At 38.9% G+C, this 15,296-nt stretch overlaps 1 protein-coding gene across 3 annotated transcripts in view; it reads right to left on the bottom strand.

Annotated features, from left to right (window-relative positions):
• Positions 1-15,296, bottom strand: part of LOC124619472 (acetylcholine receptor subunit alpha-L1-like) — a 179,802-nt gene that overhangs the window by 49,935 nt on the left and 114,571 nt on the right. For all 3 annotated transcript variants that reach the window (XM_047145876.1, XM_047145877.1, XM_047145878.1), the window contains one exon: positions 13,210-13,319. In XM_047145876.1, coding sequence (XP_047001832.1) covers positions 13,210-13,319 — 110 coding nt within the window. The remainder of the gene's footprint in view (positions 1-13,209; positions 13,320-15,296) is intronic.

Here is a 15,296-nt window from a genome sequence, read left to right as displayed (position 1 = left end):
GGCAAGGCGCTTCAACAGCAGTAGCTTATTTTTTAGATTCTCCAGTTCTTTGGTGTACCAAAATTTACCCTTTCTTGTTTTATGGTATTTCTTTTGAACAAGATGGGCTTTTAAAATATCTGTTAAGTAATTGTAGAATGTTTCATAAACTGTTTGGGCACTGGAATCACAGTTTTGAAATAATTTGTCCCAGTTTGTTATGCTCAGCTGGTGTGTTAGTTTTATGAGATTGTGTTTTGTTAATATTAAGGTATTGGATTTTGTTAACTTTTGTGCAGCCTTGCTCTCATCCCCTTTTATAAAATGTCTTAACTCTACCGTTAACATGGAGTGGTCTGAGAAAACAAATTCCTTTACCTTGGTGGAGTACATATCACGAGCACAGTTGACAAAAGCTTTATCCAAGCACGCTTGTAGTCTTGTTGGTTCTGAATTTACATGATGGAAGTTGTGCTGCCTTAGTATATTCAGTAACTTATTTACACTGGGTTTGTTACATGTTACATCAAAGCTTGAATTAAAGTCTCCCCCAATTACAGTTACATACTGTTTCCATTTCGTTATGTAGCAGAGTACACTGTCTAAATTATCTAAAAAAGTTTTATCATCTGAGTCAGGGGAATGGTAGGTACATACTATGATAAGTTTCATCATATCACATATGATCCCGGTAATTTCAAAGTGTTTCTCTACACATGCCCAACTAAGATCTAGTTCTCTACACTCTATTTCATTTGAAACATAGATACCAGTACCACCATTACGGTACTGAGATCTGCAAAAACTGTTTCCATATTTATAACCTTCTGGTACATAGTATTGTATTTGTTCTGGTTTAAGCCTATGTTCTGATAGACATAAGAAAGAATACTTATTCTGTGGCAATGACTCCTCCAGAATTTCAACTTTATTTTCAAGACCCTGAATGTTTAAAAATAGGATGTTGTTGTGACTTATCTGTGAGTTAGCAGGCTGGTTTTTCACATTTTTATTTTCTTCTTGGCTTGAAACCATAAAAAATTATCACTGAATGACACAGATGTATTTTTCCTTTGGCTCCTCCTTAAGCATTGCTGTGTTGCTGCTCCAGTCGTTGTTGGTTCTGCTGCTGTTGCTGCTTCTGCTGATAATGATGGTGCTGCTGCTGTTTCACTTATTTCTGGTGTTTGTTGTTCTATAACTGCTGTGCCTTTCTGTGAATTATTAACATTTGGAGTGTTCACTTGCATTAATAAAATTTCACATTTGTCTTGGAGGGGTGTAGCTTCACTGACATCAGATTTCACATTGGATTCTACCGGATAAACACACTTCCTGTCCATGAGAGGTATGACTTTTCTACCTTCACACTGCACATTTGAGATTTTATTTACAAGCTCTAAAATTTTTGTTACTATTACTTTTTTTCCAAGTACATTTAGGTGGGAACCATGTGCTGTGTGAAATCTTTTCCCTAAGTTGCTGATGTTCACAAATGTTACATTTTCAAACCGCTTGCAAATATTTTGCATCTCTTTATTTGCAGTTTCAATTTCTTTATTTACGCAGGACCATTCCATCAAGTCGTAACGGTGTGGCACTGAAAAAACAATAACATTTGTTCCTCTCAGCTCATACAGTTTTCTTTTTACCGATATTAAGAGATCGTTTTTTTCGTTCCTAGCTATATCATTTGATCCTGCCAGGAAGATAGAAAAGTCCTTTTTGCTCAATGAGGAAATTTTTTCTTGACTCATTGACGTAGCAGCACTGAATTTTGCTCCTGGTTTTATTGTACAGTTAAAACTAAAATTCTGACTACTTGTACGCCGAACTTCAGCGGCTGTATTTCGTCCTTGGCTGTCGGCATACACTTCAATTTTACCGGTACTTGCTGTTCCGAGATTGCCTGTTTCCTGCCTACCTTTGCAGTAAGCGAAGTCTTGTTTGGCACTATTTATTGTGTCTTGTTTGCTAACACATGTCGATATTGTCTCAGTAGAGCAGCTTAGCAGTGGAAGATTTTTCGTGAGCACTTTCGCATATGATCTTTTACTTAACTGCTGCTGAAATATGCCATGTTTTACCTTATTCACAAAGTCGTTTGGTTTTCCACATGGTACACTCGCACTGTTAACTTCACTTTCACAATCCGTAGTCGAAAGTGCTTGAAAGTAATTTTCGTTCACTATATTTATGTTTCTTTCACCGTTTTCTTTATCTTGTATTATCTGTTTGCGTCTTTTGTACTTCACTTCCGTCCAATTCTCCGACATATTCGTACTTTCATGGCGCGAGTTTTTCATGTTCCGTTCACTTTTTTCTTCTTTAAGTTTCTTGATATCCATCTTCAAGGAACTGATAATAAATTGTAAACTAGACACCCGTTCGCTGAGCTTTGTAATTTCATCCTTACAACTGTCACAATTTTTCTTTTTCACGGCAAAATTCACACTTTTTCTCGGACAAGCACAACGAATGTGCACTTCTCTCCAACTACTGGGAACAGTTTTTTTGTTCAAGAGATCTGTGATAGATTTCAGTCAACAGAGGGGTTAACTCAATTGCAAATTCAGTATAGAACCTGATAGGGATTTTATTGGGCCATGGGACCTAGTTTAATTGTTTTCAGCTGTTCCTCAACACGACTGACACTAACATCTATTTCACTCACCTTATCAGTGGCATGAGGATTAAATTGGGGCATTTCTCCTGGAGTTTTCTTTGTAAAGGAACATCTGTAAATGGAGTTAAACATTTCAGCTTTTGCTTTGATACTCTCAGTTTCACTTCCTGTCTCATTCGCTTGGGACTGAACACTAACTCTGGTGCCACTAACAGCCTTTACATATGAGCAGATTTTCTTTGGGTTTTGTGAAAGATCATTTGACAACATTCTGAAATAGTAGTCATTGAAGGCTTCTCGCATTGCTCACAGCCAAACGCATTTAATTCAGCATATCTCTATCTGTAGTCCTATGCTTTGTTTTATACCTATTATGCATTAGTTTCTATCTCTTTAGAAGTTTCTTTACAGTGACTGTATATTATGGAGTGGCCCTTCCCATTATGAACTGTTCTACTAGGTACATATCTATCCAAAGCATGGTGAACTACTGTTTTAAATATGGGCCATAGTTTGTCTACATTCTCCTGCCCTGTGCTGAATGTTTCAAGTTTCTTGTTCAGATATGACACTACTACTGTATTATCTACTCTACTGAGCATATATGTATATATCTTTATACATGTCCCAGTTGCCCTTTATGCTTCTGTAATCACTGTTGCCCCAACCACATCACAGGCACTGACACCAGTTTTGATTTGGACATTCTCAAAGAGGTCAGGTCTATTTGTTGCCATTAAACCCAATACATTTCAATCATGAGTGGGTTTCTGAATTACCTGTTCTAGGTAGTTTTCATAGAAGACATTTAGTAATATTTCACAGGATGTTTCATCACAGTTACCAGTAACTATGATTGTCCCAATTGATTGTTGTATGATTAAAGTCTCCACCAATGATTACAATATTGTTGGGGAACTTATGTACAAGTGAACTGAGTTTTCTCTAAGGTTTTCAGTTACATCAGAAGATGAGTCTGGTGGGAAAAAGAAGGATCCAGTTACCATTTTATGCCCACCCCTGCTACTTAGATTTGCCCAATTATCTTGCATGTAGCTTCAATTTGAGTTTCTTGTCTACTATGACAAATACACCACCTCCATTTGCCATTAGCCTATTCTTTTGATATAACTTAAATTTTTCCCATAAATCTCACTGCTGTCAATTTCATGTCTCAACCATTGTCTCTGCTCTCCATATCTGATTGGAATGGGAAGAAACCGTAATATGTGGTGCTATGAAAAGTACCCTGCATCATGCACTCTAAATTAGATAACCAATATGAACTGGATAGAAATGAAATTTATGTCCATCGTGACTAAAATAAGGGATCAATTGATAGAACACATTCCGAGTCATCCAGGAATTGTCAATAAGATGCCAGAGGGGAGTGTGTGTGTGTGTGAGGGGGGGGGGGGGGGGGGTGAAAAATTGTAGACCACAGGATAAATACAGTAAGTATGTTCAAGATGTAGGTTTCAGTAGTTATGATAAATGAAGAGACTTGCACAGGATAGAGCAGCATTAACAAGATATGTGCACTTTGTCAAATGTCTGGTGTTGCCCTAAAGGGAGTTTTCCTTTGTCAAATGCCTGGTGTTGCACTAAAGGAAGTTTGTATTCCATGTTCAAATTTAGACTGTGGACTGCTGTTTTCACAGTATAGTGAAGCAGTGTCATACTGGTGTCATAATGTTGCAAAAGAGAACTTTAAAGTTTTCACAGTGCTTTCTTTTGAAACAGTTTCAACAGTGTATGGGAGCATTATTATTTTTCGGTAAATGAGTTTGTCACTTAACACTGTGATAATCTTGCTAAGATGGTGCTTGAATAACTGACAGTAAGCAGCTATTATTTCTCGTAAGGACATGTCACTCTACTGCATGGCTACTGATGATGGCATCCTCCTGTGTAAAATCTTCCAGAGATATAATTGTCCCCTGTTCAGATCTCCATGCGAGGACTACTCAGGAGGTTGTGGCCATTAGGGAAACCAAGACTGATATTCTACAATATGGAAATGGAATACTAGAACTCTTAATTGGGTAGGGAGGCTAAAGAATTCAAAAGGGGAAATGGACACACTGAAGTTAGATATAGGAGGATTTAATTAAGTGCAATGGTAGGAAAAACACAACTTCTGGTCAGATGAGTATGGGTTTATAAATACAAAATCCAACAAGGATAATGCAAGAGAAGGTCTTATGTGAATAAGAAAACAGGAACACTAGTGAGCTACAATGAACTGCATAGTGAATGCATTATTGTAGCCAAGACCAACACAAAACCAATGTCCACCACAACAGTATATGTCTATATGCCAATCAGCACCACAAATGATGAAAATATTGAAACAATATAAGACAAGTTAAAACAAGTTATCCAGATCACTATGGGATATGAAAATTTAAATGTGATGGGGACTGGAAATTTATAGGGGGACAACAGAAGGAAAAATAGTAGGACAATAATGTCTGGGGGAGAGGGATGAATGAGGAAGTCACCTAGTAGAATTCTGCACTGAGTATAATTTACTCATTGTGAACACTTGGCTTTAAAAATCATTGTCTGCATGTTGTATACATGGAAGACATCTGCAGACAATGGATGGTTTCATATTACAAAAACACTGACCAAGACATAAAAATTTTGTGTGTCTATGCATGATTATAGCTGCTGACCTAATAAAGACGTCATGTCTTATTTTGAACGTTTCATATTGATGGCATAATGTGAAGACAGAGGTTTTGACAAACAGATTCTAAATTTCAAAACGTTTCTAGGGGTAGATGTGGACTCTGATTGTAATTTATTGCTATTGAAATGCAGATTAAAAATCAAGACATTGAAAAAAGGTAGGAAATTGAGGAGATGATAACTGGACAAATTGAAAGAATGAGAAGCAGCTGAGAGTTTCAGAAGGTGCATTAGACAATGGTTGAATGGAACTAGGAAAATGAATGCAATAGAAGATGAATGGGTAGCTTTGAAATATGAAATATTGAAGACAGTAGAGGATCAAATAGGCAAAAAGACAAAACTCAGAAGAAATACTTGGATAACACATTAAATATTGAATCTAACTGACAAAGAAGAAAATATAAAAATGCAGCAAGAGGCAAAAAGGAATATAGACATCTAAAAATGAGATTGACAGGAAGTGCAAAATGAGAAATGCAATGATGTAGAAACATGCATAACTAGGGAAAAGACAGATGCTGCCTATAGGAAAATTAAAGAAAACTGTGGAGCAAAGAGAACAAGTTGTATGAATATCAGGAGCTCATATGGCAAAACAGTACTATGCAAAGAAGGGCAAGCTGAAAAGTGGAAGGAATATTTAGAATGGCTATATAAGGGGAAAAAACTTGAAGGCAATACTATAGAAAGAGGAAATGAAGTAGATGAAATGAGGTGGAAGATATGATACTGCAAGAAGAATTTGACAGAGCACTGAAAGACGTAAGTTGAAACAATGCCTCTGGAGTAGATGACATTTTCTCAGAATTACTGAGGTCCTTGGGAGAGCCAGCCATGACAAAACGGTATGTAAGATATATGAGACAGACAAAATACCCTCACATTTCAGGAAGAATATAATAAACCCATTTCCAAAGAAGAGAGGTGCTGACAGGCATCAACATTACCAAACTATCAAATTCATAAGTCATGCTTGTTATATAGTGACACAAATTATTTACAGAAGAATTGAAGAAATGATAGAAGGTGACCTCCCAGAAGGTAAGTTTGAGTTCCAGAGAAAGGAAGGAACACACTAGGCAACACTGACCCTACAATTTACCTTAGAAGAGAGACTGAAGAAAGTCAAACCTATGTCTATAGCTACTGTAGGTTTAGAGAAGCTTTCCACACTGTTGACTGGAACACACACTTGTAAATTCTGAAAGTAGCAGGCAGAAACCAGACTGCAATTATAAGATTCAAGGACATGAAAGGGGACAGTGGTTGAAAAGGGCGATATGGGGTTGTAGCCATCCCCATTGATGTTACATCTGTACATTGGCTCAGCAGTAAAAGAAACCAAGGGAAAATTTGTGAGGGAATTAAAGTTCAAGGAGATAAAACAAAAAAAAATTGATGTTTGCCAAAGAAATTGTAATACTGTCAGAGACAACAAAGGTCTTGAAAGAGCGATTGAAGGGAATGAATGGCATCTCAATAAGAGGTTATCAGACGAATGTCAACAAAAGTAAAACGAGAAAAACACACTGTAGTTGAATTAAATCAAGTGACACAGAAGGAATTAGATTAGGAAATGAGACAATAAAAGTTTACATAAAACAAGGAAAGACAACCATTCAACTACAGTGGATCAATGCGTGGAGCACAGAAACCCTTAGCAGAAAACAGCATTCACAGGGGTGAATATTGTTTTTTGTTGTGTGCTTCTGTGCTCCACACATCAATCTGCTATAGGTGAGTGGTTGCCTTTCGCTTATTTTATATACTGCTTCTGCCATGAATTTCTATTGTTGTTAGACACTAAAAGTTTGCTATCTTGGCAGAAAAAAACTGACAATGATCGTATTAAAGAAAATGTAACATGTAGACTGTCTATAGCATGAAATGCAGTTTTAGAAAGTGGACATTGTTAACATCTAAGGTAAATTTAAGTGTCAGGAGATCTTTTCTGAAGGTATTTGTCTGGAATGTGGTATTGTACACAAGTAAAATGTGGATGATATGCAGTTCAGGCAAGAAGTGAATAGAGCCTTTTGAAATGTTGTGCTACAGAAGATTGCTGAAGATTAGGTGGCTAGATTGAGTAACCAATTAGAAGGTGCAGGATCAAATTGTAGAAAAAATGTGGCACAATTTGACTAAAAGGTGGGATTGATTGATTGATTGATTGATAGGACACACCCTGACGCATGAAAGAATCATCTGTTCGGTAATGGAGGAAAGCATGTATGTGTGGAAGGGAGGGGGGAGGAGAAGGGGAGGAGGGATAGCAAAGTGAGGGGGAGAGAGTGAAAATTGTAGAGAGAGATACAAATGGATGATTAAAGCAAGCAGATTCAAATGAAAATGAATGTAGGTTTCAGTAGATATTCAGAGATGATGAGGCTGGTGCAGGATAGGGTTGCTCAAAGACTTTCATCAAACCAGCCTTCATACTGAAGACCACTGCCACCAACACCAACTCAACAACAACAGACACTCAGAGTGGAGAAAAAACTCAAAACCCAATTTCAGCATTCAGCAACTATCAGTTATCAATATTAGTAAATTGTTGCCCCCATATTTACAATATTTTTACACAGGAATGTGGAAAAGTGCTAAATTTCATGACATTGTGGGAGAACCATTGATTTCACTTTATGTTGCCAAAAATCACAGATTTTGTGTTATTTTTCACTTTAAAATTGATGCAAAATTTTCTTATGGCTATTACACCTTTTATAGCTCTTCATCAGTAAGTTAAACACACGTGTTACTGGAAAGTAAGTAGTCTTTGATATTAATTCAGTGGTAAACAAACAGCTTCTGTCCTTATTAATATTAAGAGTTTGTGTGATTAGCAACTATGAATAATACAACTAAATTTTATCCCTGTACCATATGTATAGTTGACAAGTGTCTTTCCCTGTATCAATATGTACTATGCAATTATGCATGACCAACCTAGTTCTGAAAGTCAGGATAATTTGGTGTACTTTTGTATGCGTATATTGACAGTACTAATAATATCGACTCCAGAGGGTAAGTGCTGGACAACTATTCTGTCTCACGGTGATACACAGATTACATATTAAAAATCTACTCACCAAACACTGATAGGAGAAAACACACATAAAAAAGGTTTTACTTATGTAAGCTTTCAGTGTCAGTGTCTCCTTTTCCTGTCCGAAGAGTTGCAGGGGAAGAAAGAGGGATGAAGGAAAAGGACTGGACAGGTTTAGGAAAAGGGGTAGAGTTCAGAAAAGTCTTTCCATCTCATCCCATTCACTAAGTCTCCCCTGGCTCAGGATTCTGTGTGACTTTCCTTAACTCTACTCCTTTCCTAAACGTCTCCAGTCCTTTCCCTTCACTCCTATTCCGTCTCCTTCAACCCTTCTGCCAGAAGAAGGAGTCACTGGCTCCAAAAGGCTGCATAACTCAAACCTCTTTTTATGTGTGTGTTCTCCTGCTATGACTTGGTGAGTAGATTTTTTTTTTATCCATCCAATTAGCCTACATTATGTCTAAAACTGATTATTTTCATTGTTACAGAATACATGTAGTAGTACTGTAAATGCCACAGTGTACTGGAGCTTGGTGCTTAATTTTCCGTATTGACTCTGCAAGATAAAATTAATTATGGTTGATCTTACCATAGCAATGGTGCTGTCATTTCATTATTTTTTGTTACGATAATTAAATGTAGTTTTATCTTTTATCATCTTGTTTTTAATTCATCACATTGTGGTGATGAGACAAGTATATGAAAATGTAATGGATGCAAGCAGGCCTTTCCATGGAAAGTCCAAATCAAATCCAGTATAGAAGGTATTGTAAGTAAGTTTAACATAAAGAGATAAATTTATAGTAAAGAAAAACAAAGTAGCTTGGAGACATTATCATCTATGTAATTTTATGACCATCATTTAAGAAGTTTGTAAAAGGATATGAAAAAATAAACAGATAGGAGAAAATAAAACTGAGGATGCTAAATTTGAGAAAGGTAGTGCTTTCTCTTACACCAGCTGTCTAGATCATGTGACAAAAGTGGCATCCTCTATAAGAAGCTGTAGGTAAAATTCTAACTAATATGCACAGGATAGATTGCTGTGCACCACAAGAGTCACAGACAGACACAACCATAAATAACATATAGTCTTGTCTTGCATTGTGCTGTTTGTTTTTGGATATGCATATTGTGTATTTTCTAGCAATGTACTTTACCATCTGCATTATGCATTTATACTTAACGTTTATTCCAAATGTTGCCAATAACTATTTAACATCAATATATGTTGTAAACATGGCTGCCTTATCATGTGCAGGTGTCTGTAGTAACCTGCTGGCTACTACACCTACTGCTGATGCAAGTCAGGCCACTATGACAAGCATAGTGCTTGTGACAAGCATAATATGCACTGACATTCAAATGGGGCACCCACAGATACCCAAGGCAGCTCCCAAGAGCAGCACTGTCACCTGGACTGCCACATTCATACAGCATGAAGTCAATGACACCAGATGGAGCCAGCACGGATAGCTTTCCCACAATCAGTTCCCATGTTGCTCCTGCTGTGGCAGAGGATCTGGCTCTCCATCAGGTCACACACATGATACAGCATGGGTGGGCCGACTGTCTGCTGGGTGGGGTATCAAACTTGCTTCAGAATTATTACGTATTGCACCATCATCTCTCCCTCTTGGATAGCATTATTCTCTTGTCACTGGAAGGGTTCACTCCCAGCATCATGGTTCCAGTGACTGCAGTGGGAAGTCATCTGCTAATCGTATCAGTCACTGGAGGCCTCTCACACAAAACTCCTGGCATGCTGTCATGTGTTTTGGCTGGGCACTGATTGGGAAGTGGAACACTCTGTCATGGGTTGCCGCAAGTGTTCAGGTCACCAGGCAGCACCACACAATGTTTTTTTGCCATTCCCAGGCCCCTACATAGCATTGGGAAAGAGTCCACGCGATTTCTCTGGTCCCTTTTTAGACACCTTCTGGTTATTAGCAACTGATACTTTTCTTCATTTTCCTTAAGTCATTCATTGTCCAATTTCCAACAGCTGTCAAGGCCCTGTCAAAGATTTTCTCTTTAGAAGGCTTGCCTTGCACCCTGATCTTGGACAGTAGTCATCAGTTCGTGGTATAGTCTTTCAAGAACTTTTGTACATACAATGGCATTCACCACATCTTGGTGCCTTCCTTCATCCACAGTCAAATGGTGAGACAGAACGCTTTGTCCAAATATTTAAGACACCGATGCACAAATAAGCTGAAGATTTTCTCAGCTCAGGATGCTCTCACTTTTTTTGGATCATAAATAATGGCATTCGTAGGGACCACGAGTCTCACCAAGCTCCTGCACAGCCATCAGCCACGGATACTGCTCAACCTCCTGCTGCCCCAAAAGGACGTCCCCAGTGGTACCAATTTTGTCAACATTTCTGTCCAGCACGGCTGTCTGGGCCATGGATTTTGGACAACATCCTCACTCAATTCCAGCTGCCATCCAAAGCCAGTGTGCTCATCTTGCCTTCATGTTTTGTACTGCAGATTAACTCAAGGCATGCCACTAGAACCAGTTGTATGGATGCAGGGCCCCCTCCTTGGGTGATGGGCCCAATGCTTTGTTCTTCATTGGCCCTTGCTGCTCTTGGGGTTGGGTAGGCCTCATTATGCCCACCTTCCCTGGTAATCGATGCTCCATCAACACCACCAGTGGGTTTGCTTCCCGTGACTAGTGCTCCACCCACTGCTCGGAGCAGTTGCTGCCATCAGCAGGAATGGAAGCCAGTTCCCCTTCATCAGAGCCCCTTCTCTTCATTCAGCAATTGTCACCCTTGGGTGATGCCCCTCATCATGGACTCTGAAGTCCAGATGGTTTCTTCCCCCTGTCATCGGTCCTGTCCACCAGTCACCCAGGAGCCCACAGGAATGCTCTTGTCCCAATCACTTTCATCTAATATGTGATGCCCAGGAGGATCGGGAACTTCTCACACATTTGGCTGCCACCCCTGACACCTCCAAAGACACAACGTATGTCTCTGCAGTAACAGTATTCTGAACAGTGACACATGGCCCTTTCCCCACAAGGAAAGAGGAGTGTAGTAACCTGCCACCTACTACTACACCTACCTTAGACACAAGTCAGGCCACTATGGCAAGCATAGTGCATGCTGACCAGGGGCCACACCATCAGTTACCACTGTCATCTGGATTCCCATGCAAATGCAGCACAAAGCTAGTGATACCAGATGGAGACAACATATTTATAAGGCTGTACAGGAGTATCCGGCCTCTCAGTTGTTAATAGTTCAGAGATGTGTCACTATCTGCTCTGTATTCTTGTTATTGTCTCTCTGTGACTCTGTTGGCATTGTACTCTTGTTGTTGTCACTCTGTGACCTGATAAATTTGTATTTCTTTTATGGCATTGTGTTTCCTTGTGTCCCTAGTTGGAACAGTGCCTTGTACACAGATGCATATACAATGAAGAGCCAAAGAAACTGGTACACTTGCCTAATATTGTGAAGGGCTCCTACGAGCATGCAGAAGTGCCGCAACAAGACATGACATGGACTTGACTAATGTTTGAAGTAGTCCTGGAGGGAGTTGGCACCATGAATCCTGCAGGGCTATCCATAAATCTGTAAGAGTATAAGGGGCTGGAGATCTCTTCTGAACAGCATAATGCAACGCAGCCCAGATATGCTTAATAATGTTCTTATCTGGGGAGAATGGTGGCTGACGGAAGTGTTTAAACTCAGAACAGTGTTCCTGGAGCCACTCTGTTGTATTGCCCTGCTGGAGTTTCCCAAGTCTGTCGGAATCCACAACGGAGATGAATGGATACAGGTGATCAGACAGGATGCATACATACGTGTCATCCATCAGGGTCATATCTAGGTGTATCAGGGGTCCCATATCACTCCAACTGCACATGCCCCACACCATTTGAGAGCCACCACCAGGTTGAACAGTTCTCTGCTGACATGATGGGTCCATGGATTCATAAGGTTGTCTCCACACCAGTACACATCCATCTGCTTGATACAATTTGAAACAATACTCGTCTGACCAGGCAACATGTTTCCAATCATCAACAGTCCAATTTTAGTGTTGATGGGCCCAGGCAAGGCGTAAATCTTTGTGTTGTGCAGTCACCAAGGATACAAGAGTGGGCCTTTGGCTCCAAAAGCCCATATTGATGATGTTTCGTTGAGTGGTTAGCACACTGAAACTTGTTGAAAGTCCAGCAATGAAATCTGCAGCAATTTGTGGAAGGGTTGCACTTCTGGCATGTGGAACAATTCTCCTCAGTTGTCGTTGGTCATGTTCTTGCAGGATCTTTTCCCAGCTGCAGCAATGTTGGAGATTTCATGTTTTACCGAATTCCTGATATTCACAGCACACTCATGAATGGGAAAATCCCCCACATCACACTACCTCAGAGACGCTGTGTCCCATCGCTCGTGTGCCAACTATAACACCACATTCAAACTAACTTAAATATTGATAGCCTGCCATTGTAGCAGCAGTACCCAATCTAACAACTGCACCAGACACTTGCTGCATTATATAGGCATTGACAACTGCAGTGCCATAATCTACCTCTTTACATATCTCTGTATTTGAATATGCATGCCTATACCAGTTTCTTTGGCACTTCAGTGTATAATAATGTCAGTTGCATGAAAATGCTTAAAAATGAACAAATTAAAGGAAAATGTCACATAATTTCTTATATGTTTGCAAACTAGAAGAAATCAGATAGTTTCAAAATAAATATGTGAGTGCTTAATGCTGTTATGAGAACTATGATATGGCAGAAATTACAAAATTTCTTCTTCCATGAACTTTTTATTGGAAAGCTATGTGAACTGTTCTTTTCTTATTTCATTATCATTTCTATTTACCTGTTGTAAAGGATAATATCTGGCTGCCAAATTTCATGATCAGCTAAATGTAGCTCATGGAGTCCACCCCATTCTGTTTTATTCCACTTCAGTTTCTCATCTGTCCATATCTGCAACAGTTGTATTACTGTATAATAACTTAAGAATAGTGTTATAATATTGCTGAAAAATTAATGTTTAGTCACAAGTTGACAAGAATGCACCAACAGTTGTTTTCATGGTCATTAGTATGCAGTTATTGAAAGTATGAAGAATATGCCTGCATTAATATTCATAGAACCTTTACACTTAATTATTCTTTCTTTGAATGCATATATATTAAGCTCAAAAAATTTTCTGTTGCTGGCATTAAATTTTGGATTACACAGCTAGTGTGTTAAGAATCTGAGAATTTTATGTGCACAATTTCATACATCAGCATGAAGATAAAATTAACTGGAATTACCACACAGCCTGCAAAAAAATATTTTCTAGGAATAAATGTGATAAAACTTTGAACAGTAGACATTGTGCTTTTTAAAATAACGCAGCCGCTAAACAAAAGGGGTAAACATTTAATGACTGCTAATAATATATCACAGAATTAAAAGCATTCTCACTCTGACCATGAGACTGTAAAAAGTACCATTAGGAGACAGAACAGTGGTATATTGCAATTTAGTATTCCAAGGCTGTGGAAATAAGAATTCCACAGTAACTATCAAATATTTGTAAAAAGACCAATTGTTTAAGTATGCAGTTCAAAAGTACAGTAAAACTGAAAACTACACTGCACTGTGAGCTGCCATTAACATACACAAGAATATGCTTTGCCCATAGGTATGGGCACCTTTGATGACATTATGCAAATCTTATAAAATTGTTAACTTCCATGCCCCCACCTATTACATAAATGGCAAGGATTTTGGAAAACTAGGAAATCTCTGGAATGAATGAAAAGAAAAACTGGATACATTTACTAAACATCATAAAATTATCCACAAGTGTGGACCTCATTGCCCAGGTGGGATGGAGGCAAGGTTCAAAAGTAGTGTCAGAAAGTACCCAGCTCATAAGAGAACCAACAGGAATGGTGAGCAACTGATCAACCTGTGTAGAAACTACAACTAGGTCTGTAAAGTTGTGGCATACAAACATCTTTGCAGGAAAGCTAAGAAATATACTGTCCAAATACTATGTTAGAGGAGTTTTCCACTGGAACATAACCTGCAATATAACAACACAATAAAAAATTGTAGTATCAAAGAGCTTGCTGGTAACTGTTCTTCACGCTACCTAAATAAGAAGATCCAGTGTATTAATTAAAAATCCAGGGAACAAACAGCACCTTCAGAAAGGGCAATAATTGCTACAGACATACCAAAGGGATTGATAGGGGTGTTCTGGAGATGAACAATGAAATGCCTAAAAGGTAAATGAGCAGAAGACAGGACAAACAATCTTGCTTGAGAATATGAAGAAGATACCACAGGAAATGTGTTGCCTGGGGCACTGTTGGTTGTCAATGTGGAACTCACGTGGACTCAAATGAGGATACCACAGGGCACGGCAGGGCACTGGTTGTGTGGGCCCTGACAACATATGATCATAAGTAAGCTCATTTGAGGTGATGCCACTGGCAATGGCTGGGCAGAAAGGTGTGGCCCCCATGAGAAAATATAAGGCAAAGTACACTGCCCATGAGTCAGTTAAGCAGTTAGAATTCAGGTGAATTCCACAGTTAGCACAGATAGAAGTAGTATACTCGCATTCATTCGGTTTGTTCAGACAAGCAGTAAAGATTGTTGTTGTTGTTACCAACCAAGTACCAAAATACCTGAAAACATCTGGTTAGCCAGCATCATAAATAGCTAACTGATCAGACCTCCCTCATTATATCTACATCTACATGATGATTCTGCAATTCACTGTCAAGTGCATGGCAGAGGGTTCATTAAACTATCTTCAAGACATTTCTCTGCTGTTCCACTCTCGGACAGTGTATGGGGAAAACAAGCACTTAAATCTTTCTGTGTGAGCTCTAATTGCTTTTGCCTTTTTATGATGATCATTCCTCCCTATGTACATGGGCACCAACAAAATATTTT

The sequence above is a fragment of the Schistocerca americana genome, chromosome 6, assembly GCF_021461395.2.
Source record: "Schistocerca americana isolate TAMUIC-IGC-003095 chromosome 6, iqSchAmer2.1, whole genome shotgun sequence".
NCBI classification, from domain to species: Eukaryota; Metazoa; Arthropoda; class Insecta; order Orthoptera; family Acrididae; genus Schistocerca; species Schistocerca americana.
The sequence above is the reverse complement of the archived record's forward strand: the minus strand, read 5'-3'. Positions and strand labels throughout refer to the sequence as shown.